The sequence below is a fragment of the Hippoglossus hippoglossus genome, chromosome 4 (genome assembly GCF_009819705.1).
Source record: "Hippoglossus hippoglossus isolate fHipHip1 chromosome 4, fHipHip1.pri, whole genome shotgun sequence".
In the NCBI taxonomy this organism is placed as follows: Eukaryota; Metazoa; Chordata; class Actinopteri; order Pleuronectiformes; family Pleuronectidae; genus Hippoglossus; species Hippoglossus hippoglossus.
The window spans coordinates 20,746,994-20,758,208 of NC_047154.1; the positions used below are offsets into that span (position 1 = coordinate 20,746,994).

At 40.3% G+C, this 11,215-nt stretch overlaps 1 protein-coding gene across 1 annotated transcript; it reads right to left on the reverse strand.

The window, feature by feature from the left end:
• Positions 1-5,345: 5,345 nt before the first annotated feature.
• On the reverse strand, positions 5,346-9,162 carry pdcb (phosducin b). The gene is made up of 4 exons (XM_034583927.1): positions 8,975-9,162; positions 7,877-7,939; positions 7,092-7,240; positions 5,346-6,857 (listed from the first exon to the last, which is right to left on the reverse strand). Exons 2-4 carry the CDS (start codon positions 7,920-7,922, stop codon positions 6,342-6,344), a joined length of 711 nt encoding a protein of 236 aa, XP_034439818.1. The 5' UTR covers positions 7,923-7,939; positions 8,975-9,162; the 3' UTR covers positions 5,346-6,341.
• Between the last annotated feature and the right edge of the window lie 2,053 nt (positions 9,163-11,215).

The following is an 11,215-nucleotide window of genomic DNA, read 5'->3' on the forward strand; positions in this document are numbered from 1 at the left end:
TCAACAGTCAAATACATCAGATGAATCAATGACCACTGACACTGTGACTTTAAAGCAAACTGACAACAAGGAATTATTGCAGACTTCAGGAGGAGCCCAGCCCAAACCGCCCCCCTCACCATGTGCGACTCCCCAGTTAAAACAGTGGAGTCTTTCAGATTCCTGGGGACCATAATTGCACAGGACCTGAGGTGGGCTGAGAACATCACCACCATCACCAAGAAGGCCCAGCAGAGGATGTTCTTCCTGCGGCAACTGAAGAAATTCAACATGCCGCAGAAAGTGATGGTCGAGTTCTACACGGCCATCATTGAGTCCATCCTCACTGCATCAATCACCGTCTGGTTCGCTGCCTCCACTGCCAAGGACAAGGGCAGACTGCAGCGGATCATTCGGTCAGCTGAGAAGGTCATCGGCTGTGACCTGCCGGCTCTCCTACACCTGTTCCACTCCAGGACCAGGAAGAGAGCAGGCAAGATCATTGCTGATCCTTCCCATCCCGGCCACCACCTATTCCAGAGACTCCCATCTGGAAAAAGGTTCCGGGCCATCAAGACCAAAACCTCGCGCCACCTGAACAGTTTTTTCCCCATGGCAGTGGGGCTCACAAACAAGCCCCCTGCATCACACTGACTCTGCCCCCCCCCGCACATAACTTATAACTTATATATTGTTGGCACTATCCGGAACCAATCACTGCACCTTAGCACCGCACGTGCCTATTGTTTTTTCTGTATATATTGTTGTTTTATGTCCGATTTGTTGTTATGTCCAAAGCCACCAACCACACCAAGGCAATTTCCTGTATATGTAAATATACTTGGCAATAAAAGAATTCTGATTCTGATTTGCTAGGTTAGGTTAGAAACTGTGTTTTCACATTTGTCCAGCAGGGGGCGCTCTGACTGCATCGTATACAGTAACACACTCATCAATGTCCTGTTCTCTATAACAGTACTGGGAATGTGTGAGGGTTTAACAACATAACGAAGAATTTACACTAGTTTTACAATCACACATATATTGTTCAGGCAAAATTTCCTAAAATGTATTTCAGGCTAAAATTAAATATATTAAAATGCCTTTAGTGTTCTCTACCAGAAATACAGACTGGTTTAATACATGGAGGAAGCTTTGTAATGAGATTTAGGAAGAACGTTTTTATAAAAATTAACGAATATTTACGATAGTAAATCAAATTTGAGTTTTTGCTATCTATATATATTTGAATTATATATATTCAATAACGATTGACAATGTGTTCATCACCTGTGTCATGTTCTAGAGCAGGGGTCTTCAACAGTCTTCAGGCCAAGGACCCCCAAACTGATGGAGAGATGGAGCAGGGACCCCCTACTATTTATATTGTATAAAATTGTGTTTTATATATTTATATAACCCTAACCCTATATATATATATATATATATATATATATACGCATTTTACTTTATGGCTTGTAGCAGCAGACTGTGTGAAATGTTACAACGTGTTTCCTTTTAAATGTACTGCAACTTTAATCAGGATTAAGTTTTTATTAGCTTGTATTGTTTTGAACAGTGTCAATCTCAGTTATTTATTAACTCTGACCCCTGTGACATATGCCTGGAAGGTATATTCTGTCTGGACCAGTTTTAAAAAACACTTCAGAGGTTTATTGATTAATAACCAAGGTGATGCTGGGAAACAAAAGACGTTTGGCATGTACACAAGGTAAGGCATGAGGCTCCCCTCAGGCGGCAGATATTTATTCACATTCATCTGTCACGCCTGGATACCAATGTACAGTAACCTACAGCAACCTCGCCATACAAACTTTTTAATGTGAGTCAGCCGTGTTCGTTGTTGTCAGCACTTGTCATGGGAGTGAAACCCGGGAGCACGGACCCTGCAATCTTAGGTGTTTCAAGGTGAGGTGTGGTTCGTCTTAAAAAACGATTTCCTATTCTAAGCCCTCCATAACTCTGAACAAATACAACGGTGATTTGTCTCTCTCTCAGTTTGAAAGGAATTCACAAGCGCTTTGAAGTTGCAATGATTCACGTGCTTTTATCCATTCACACACCCCTACTTCCACTTCGCATCTCCCATTCATCAAAGGCCTTCTGAAGTCAGCCCAGTGTGAGAAACACCAGTAAGACCAACCCAAGGGTGGCTTGTGTTATGTGGGGTGCATGTGTATTTTAATCTGCAGCTTTTCTCCATCTTCACATCCTCATATCAGTCATCCTTCGCTTTTCTTCCCTCCTCATTAACATAATTCTGTCATCTATTATTTTAGCAATAACTCATTGGTTGTTGGTGTTTATAGTGGTTGCCTCATCTCCAGTGTTTCCATTCAGTAGTAGTTTGTTTTGTCAACGTGCGTGCAAGTTAAATCTCACCACGAGTAAATACTTCATACAATAACATTTACTTCATCACTTCATTACTGAAAATAGTGAGTCATGGGGACCTTGTGTCACAAATATCCACACAAAGGGACTAAAATAAACCTTGTTTTATGATGACAGCCAGATAGTGCACCCACTACCCCTTACATCCGCTGTCCATATTTGGTCAGAAGGGCCAAAGTGCCTCAAACCAGGTCTCCACTGCCATGTCCATGACATCACCTCAGTTGTTGTTGTTTTGTGTGGGTGAACTAGAGCATGGCAGCCGAGCTTTCCAAGAGTCCAAACGCCAATTAGTACAAAGGTTCTCCAATTAGCGGGGCAGTGTAAACGAGGAGAGCAGAATCAGAACGTCAGAAACGGGGGTGGGATCAGGTGGTCATCACAAGGGGTAAACACTGAGGTAAACATTTGTTTGAGGGGAGGGATGAGTCAGATCAAGAGCTGGGGCCTGTTCCAACAAGCAAGTTCACTGCTTTTTCTGACGCAACTTTGCAACACCCCCCAAAATTAGAAACTGATCAAAAGCTGCTCAGTATCTTACTCAAGAAAGTTAACCAGACAACTTAGTAAATGGGTTCTGCAGAATATTGTGGAAAATACACATATACAACTACAAGCTGTTTATTATTCTTAATTCTGAGTTTACAGTTGAGTCATATTGTGTGTGAATCTTCTCAGTGGCCTCAGCTGAACTCGCTGAACCCTCATGGTCTCTGCTGGAATAATATTGGAATAATGCCACATGTACATTATATACATGATGGGTGGCTGCAGCTCAGAGGCATTTTCCTATGTGGAGGCTTCTTTAGTCGGCGTGAACTTTGTGTGCCAGCAGTGGCACGCATGCAGTGTGTGAGGGGTGCAAACGCTGGCTGTCACTTTCTCACATTGTGCTGAGCTCACGGGTCGTGTTTGGGCACCTCGTGAAAACTTCTCGCTGCTCAGAAGGCTCCGGTGGGAGGTCTCAGAAAAATGTTTTGATAAATCTTAGACACGCTACCGTGTGAAAACGAGGTGTTGCCTGCTAGAGGCTATGCAAACCATGCCAGATGCGATACTGTGGAAACACAAACACATGTATATCCTCAGAGAAATATGTTAGCGTATCACAGTTCACCCGCTTTTGAATTTGGATTAATTAGAAGTCAAGAGCCTCCTTTGCAGGCAATATGTCAGAAATTATTGGGGCTTATTTATATGAAACCATTAAGTAATCACCTGAAAACATGTTCAGAGTTGCATTTGAAAAGGTATAAAGCTGGCATGGTGTGTGTGATCCCATATTAACCAATCTAACAGTCAAGATGATTATAGCCCTGTTTGTCAATGGAATTAGAAAAGTGTAAAATTACTCAATCTAACATTTCTATTTACATCCACAGTAATGTTCACAAACTTTTAGAGTCCATAAAACTGAGCCTTTCTGAAACACTGCTGCTGCTACAACATTAATCTTGTAGGAGAGCTGGCTTCATCAAACAGTAGATATGTGGACTATGCATCTTCGTTATATTCATGATCAAGCATTACATGCAAAGGTTATATATTATGAGTATTCAAACAGAAAAGGTGCTGCTTCCTGTAGGGACTGTTTTTCAGTTGACAACAAAATAAAAGCATAAAGCAAACCCTTAAACAGTTGCTGTCTGAACTTTCAAGAGACTAAACACTTAATTTTAAAAAAAGTTGAAAAGTAATATGGCAAAAGTTCACATACCTTCATAAGAATTAGTAAGAGACAATTATGAGCCTCTGTTCCCTGTAGCGGTGGTTGTGTTTGTGTGGTAATCTGTTTTGGACCATTTCTACAGAAATTAATTTAATTCATGACATATCAAATTGTGGATTAGTGCCGCAAGTCTTCACTTTAAAATCTGATTCGGCTTTTGTGTTGTGGTTTTGGAATGCCTGCAGCCAACTGGGGTCACGGGGGAGTCAAGTCTATTCCACAAGACGAACAGTTGAGGTTATTTAACGTGTGACAGCCTGCTCCAGCAGGAGAGAGGAGGGAAGTCCTCTGCGATGGTATGAAGCCCTGCATGTGGGAATGTTTGCAGTTTGGGTGTTTGTGTTTGGATTCCTACATCTGGACCCGGATGCTGGTGGTGCTGGTGAAATGTAGATAGTGGGGCCTCCGTCATTTGAGACCCTCTGAAGATATAAATGGTGACACAGTGGTGTTGATTGAGGAGAAGGTACATTTTTCCACACTCCATATGGGGATCACAGATTAAGCAACGACATTAAAAGTGTCTATAAACTAAATTAGCTTTATTGCAAAGTTATGTGACTCGACAGGCAAAAATAAAATCCACCTACCTGCACCTTTATCGCTGCTGGTAGGCTGGTAGTAATTCCCGTAGCAGTGGTTGTGTTCGTGTGGTAATGTGTTTGGCTGTTTCTACACAACTTAATTTATGACATATCAAATTATGGATTAGGGCTACAAGTCTTAACTTAGCTGACTTTAACATTGTGGTTAAGGCATGCCTGTAGCTCACTGGGGTCAAAGGGGAGATGAGGGTAATTCGGTGGTAGAAACTATTTACTTTTAGTCTAAATTATAGACTGAGTGCTTTTACACCTGTTTAGGCCCATAGACAAAAATGTGGTTAAAGGGATCTCAAACGGATTAACACGTTACATCTTGTATAAAACAAAAATGTGCCATTGTAGTTTTATAGAGTGTAGAGTGTGTACCAAGGCCCAACAGTTCCCTTATGAAACTACCTCTAAATACACTAGATCTAGATATTTATTCTTATCATAAATATCAGTCCCCTAAACATGCCTGATTTTTTAAAATCAAGACCCATGAATTTGAAAAAAGGCCCCATCTGGAGAGCCCGTGGATCTGGATCTGCACCACAATGTAATGGGTTCTTTCTTGGCCACCTTGTTTCATCAGCAGATCTTCTAGTAAATTAAGTAAATGCAATGCAACACTTATCTATTTTGTACAATTTTATTATTTTTCTATTGTGGACAACATGTATATTAGGCTATGATTCATCATATTCCAGTACACAGTGTTTAATAGTAACCCACCCTTATAACAACAATATTGACCATTGTGCAGCATCATGGAATTGTTGCTGAGTCACATCACACTAAGAAAACCCGTGTTTTCATTTCTGTCTATTGAACTCTTCTCTCTGATGATGTTTAAATAGCAGAGGCTCAATAGTGTTTTTTTTCCACATTGGCTGAGGAAGCTAGAGTTGGTTATGTTGGACCGAACAGCTGGAAGATGTGTTTACACAAAATTGTTTCCAGATGTTTCGGCCTCTTCACTCCTACGAGTCCCTGTTCTATTAACCTCTTTAACCGACTTCTTAAAACTTTGGCAAATAACCTTAAGTATACATATGTTTAAATATTCTATCACACAAGGACATTGTCACTTTATACGAATTCTGCATTTGTAAATAACTTGTGTACAGATCCAATCAAACGCTACAAAAAAAGTCCATGAAACAATTTTTACAAGTACATACAGCAGGCAACGTTTCCTAACATTACAAAATAAAACATCTCTGTTATAGTTACAGCTAGTTTGGTTTTTGTTTTGGTGCTGATGAGGGGGATTTGTGATATACTGTGTTTCTTTTACAAATAAATTCTGAATCTCCTCACCTTATCCACACCCACATTTGAGAGCACCATCATAAACTGGATGTAAAATGTCTCCTTTAATGAACAGCCCTAAAACACCAGTGAGCCATAGACTGTGTATGAAGATGGATGATGTGTCTCCACTTCTCCAAGAAGCCAAAATATCCCAAATATTGAATTCTGCCATCTTGCACATTTGGAGCCAGTGTGTGTGTAGCAGTGTCGTCCATTTTTATATAAAGTCTATTGAACTAGTAGAGATAATAACTTGTCTGTCATAGCTCTCTATCCCAGACAGTTTCCTTTCCTCCTCCGCAGCCAAAACCCATTGTTTATTCAACATCGTTTTCCTCTTCATCTTCCGCACCAGGCATCTCTTTCTCTGGCAACAGGCCATAGCTGTTGAGGAAAGCCTCCACATCAGTGGCGAAGAACTCCTCGCTTAGGTGCTGCATGCAGGCCAGGAAGTTCCCCAGTAGTTCTCCCGCCTTGTAAACCAGCAGGGTAGGCAAAACCTCGTCTGAGAACCGCTCGGCAGCACCGGACGAAACAGCATCGATCCTGCAGAACTTCACAGTGGGGTACTCGGTGGCCAGGCAGTCGAGGCAGTTGTTGAGCTCCTCACAACCTTTGACCCCGACCTTGTAGATGTGGACAACCACCACTGTAGTGTGATGCTCCTTTTCGATGACCTCTAGGAAGGCCTCTCCACTGTCCAGGTCGTGCACACCTTCAAACCTGGGCCCAAAGCTGAGCTTATCGTGCATCTCCTGCATGCACCTCCGTCTGTATTTCTTTAGACAGCCTTCATCCTCCTCCTTAAGCAGCTCGTACTCTTGGACACTCATCTGGAAACATAAAAATAGAATTAGACCAATTGTCACCATCCTTTATGGGGATGAAACTACAATATTTTTCACTTCAAATGTTGGTGGAGAAGCTCATCAGCAGACTTCTTTCTTGTATGAATCTGTAGTAGCACTACACTGCACATCAGTATCACAAACACTCTGTCCTCAGATCAGAATCGAAGAGTATTTGTTCCCCTTCAAAGTAAAGGTCTATCTTTGTGTGGGCTCTACCTTGCGGTTGACATTTGATCTGGTGTCGTCGCTTGCCTTGTGAGGAGAAGACATCTGTCTGAGCAGTTCCCTTTTTGCAGGTGGCAAGTTGTCCTGGTCCATACTTTCCAGCTTAAACCTCCTCCAGTCATTGATGACTCCTTTCGGACCTATAGACAAAAGGTAAAAAGCAATTTGCACTTATTCATTGAAAGGCATTTTAAAAAATTTTTTTATTTGCATAAGTTCCTCATCATTTTACTCCTATTCTTCTTCTAATATTCAAAAATAAATTAGCAATTTCTAAATCTGTAAAAGCTCTATAGAAGGTTATTTTTATTGGTTTATTGTTAGTTCATATCTCAAATGATTTAGTAAGTCACAGTAAAGACTAATGGAGACATGTCGGTCGTAGTTCTCAAACTTTACTCTTAAGAAACAAACTGGTCAGAGGTATATGTGACTTCAAACTGAGTGACCTGTTGTGGGGATTAAAGCGTAATCTCAACCTTCTAAGAAGTTCACTAACTGCACCAGTGTTGCGTAAGAGAAAGAAGATTAAAGCATCAGTTAAACAGATCAGGTCTGTTCTCTGCTCAGTTTAGGTTCTTCAGATATCTGTTCAGAGCTGTTTGCTCCGTGAACAGCGCTTTGTTCCTAGTAAAAATATCTTTTCATAAACACATTTTGACTTAAGGTTCAAATCACTCCTGAATAACTGAAAAACAGATCTGACCAACAAGCACAGACGACAGAAACCAGGTTGTGTTGCTGTGAGATATTTAAAAAGAGCAGCCTCTTCTCACCTGTGTGGGTCACGTTCGCATCCAAATCACTCATCCTGTCAGTCATTTTTTCTGGTTAGCTACCTGTGAGACAAAGGTGAGAATTAGTTAAAGGAGTTGGACATGATTTGCATAATGAGTTCTAAAATAAAAAAACAACAACGCCATTAAGGTCCTACAATTTTCGTTGTTCTCCGGCAGACAATAGCGTCGGTGCAGATTTTGGTCTTTGCACTGTGACTTAGCTGCTGGACACAAAGTGAGTCCCATGATATTTAATTAAATTAATGCAGTCTAAGAGGATTAGTGCACTGCAAGAGATCTGTTTAAGTTTGCTGTGAACCCTCAGTTACTGTTTACTGGTACATTTTAAAGCCAAATCATACGTAAGACAGTGAATAATAATAACAATGTGGATGGTTTGATTAAAATTATATATTTACTGTGTACAGTGTAAGTAATGCATGGAAAAACTAGTGTAAAAGGTGAATGTATGTTTATTCTATATGTCAGTGTCTCCGGCCACTGGACCAGCAGCTAGTGTGACGCATGCCGAGCCAGTATCTCATTGGATTAAATTGCCCTGTTTGAATTAGTGTCGTCTTCCCTCCTGCGTGCAGTCACGATGCTGATCTGGTCTGATGATCTGTGTGACCTCCACAACCCCCAAATCCACAAGTACTGTGCTTAGTCTTATACTTTGAGCAAATGAAGTACAAATGTCTCTGTTATTTCCTATGCCCGTGAGTGAACAGCTGACTTTCAGTTAGACACAGACCCATGACTAAATTCAGCACAGACAGAAAGAATTCCTTGTTCGTGTTCCTCGCAGGAGCCTTTGCTTTAAAAACAAGAAAGAAACAGAACCTGCAAAACCTTTCTATTCGATCCTTAATGTTAATACACAGTGTAAATGTTAAACGATACACATGGGAAATCAAAATGGCCCCCAGAATCAGACTTGAATATATGTAAAAAACGTATGTAGACCAACTTATCTTCTATTACATCAATCCAAAACTAAACGTCTTATCTTCTTTAAAACATTCCCTCACAATTATGAAATGATTTTACGAGAATGCGTTTGAGAATAAGTGAAATGAATAAAGTTCCTCTTACCTCCCACAGTCACAGTGAAGCCGTCCCTTCGTGTGAGTAGCTAACCTTGCTCTGGTCGACACTGAGCTATCTGTTGCTGGATGGTGTGTGTTTTTGTGTGCATGCGTGTGTCTGTTCCAGCCAATGAGCTTGTGTCTAATGGAGATTTCAAAAAGGATCCTATAGACCAAACAGAAATAGAGCACAGATCCTAAGAGGATTTCACCTCAGGAATTAGAAGCCTCTACTCTTGATAAAGGCCGAGCTACACACATTGAAGAGAGAGAGAGGAAGATAAAGACAGGGAGAGAGAGAGAGAGAGATGGAGAGGAGAGAGAGAGGGAAAGCGAGAACAGAACACGTCTTTTTCTCAAAGCCGGGAAAAGTTTATTTTTCTTTTACCGGAAATGCAATACATCAATTGATTGGTTCCTCAATAAGAGCCTTGTCTATTCAAAAGCAGAGCATATGGACCCGAAGTTCTAAATAAAACGCTCTTGTTAGAATTTCAAAGTTTTTCCAGGCACGACAATAAACACATGACTGAGAGCCTTTTAAAGCACAAACCGCCGCCATAGCTGCGGGGGAAAAATGATGCTTTATCATGTGACTCTTGATTATTTTCGTACCGTAACCTCCTCTCTAATCTTAAACTGTGATTTTCCTCGTCAAGAGTAAATTAGGTTGAGACGTTTATTATGCTCGCAAAGATGTAAGAATGTTTTTGTGGGTCGAAAAATGTGGCTTTTCAGCAAATACAGACAAGAGGAGGAGCATCTTGTCACAGCTAAATCATGTTTTACCATGTTGGTTGTACTAGAAACAAAAAGAATCAGGTTATGGAAGAAATAAGTCATAAGGTTGACTTGAAGCTTATATTTAAATGTTTGTAACAAGATGCCTGTTGTTCTGAGATGTTTTAGGACAATGTTACAGAATCAATACCAGCATGTACAGGCAATCAATTACAAGTATAAGTCCTGCAATCAAAATCTTACTGATATTAGCTAAATCAAATCAAAATATTCAGAATAAAAGTTTTTAAAATGCCTTTATCATATAAGTATTATTTCTAGTGTATTCGATATAATTTCAGCAGTATTTTAATGATGTCAAGGTGGCGCTGTTGGGAAGATATCTCCCTTTTCATCAGGGTTTGTTTGTCAGTTAGCAAGATTCCTACCTGATGGATTGAGATGAAACTTGGTGGAATGATGTAATGTGGTTTAGGAAAGAACCAATACAATTTTGGTAAATCTGAATAAGGGAAATCCAGGGATTTAAAAAAAACTCCCTTTAACATTGCAAGATTATTCAAAACTTTCATCATTATCTTCCTCACAGAATAATTTGTGGATCTTGATGAAACTAATTGGGGATGTTTAGAAGACTGCTTTTTGTGGGTATTTGTAATTTGGTGCATATCCAGATAAAAATCCAGATCTAGTGAATTTAAATGTGGTTTTATAAGGGGACATTTAAGCCTTGGTGGTGGTATGTGCTCTAATTGTCCATATTGTCAACAACCAGAGGGATGCACAGAGTGGTTAACATAGTTTTATACTCCACTGTGACAGTGTGAACAAATAGTAGAAAATGTTTTCAGTTGGTATCTTTCCCTAATCCACAGTGTGAAAAGAAACACCGCAGTCACTCCTCATTCTTCACCTACCCCTCATTGTAAGCTGCTCTTAAGTAAGCTGTTCCCGTGTGTGCAATCACTGCAGTGCCAGTGGGAAGAGTAAGTGTTCCCCACACAATGTCGTCTCGGACAGCTAATGCAACCACGTTTGACTTCTGTCCTGCGTCCTGCATTTATTGGCTTACGGGATTAGCAGACTTTTTTATTCAGGCACAGGGTTTGCCTCCACTTTATCAGGTGAGGTTTCATTACTCTCAATCCCTCAGATTACCTAAAATGGAATTCAGCAGTTTATTTAGAAACTTCTGTTCTAAAATTATCCGTCAACTTCAGCTTAGGGTCCAGTATTAGCTGTAACATACATCTGACTGTTGATCTATTTAAAACAAAGAGGCAAAGGCAATATAGGCAGATAAGTTAAATGACTCTATATATTGTACATATGAAAATAAATGTTAACCAGTTACTGGTGCAGTATAAACACATGGACAAGCATTCAGACAGACAAGCACACATAGAGAAAAACAACCATAAATCATCTAAGTTCCCCATTAGAGAGACTGGTGATTCCTGGAGGAAAATGACTGAACTCACATGATAGCATGTCCACACAACAAACT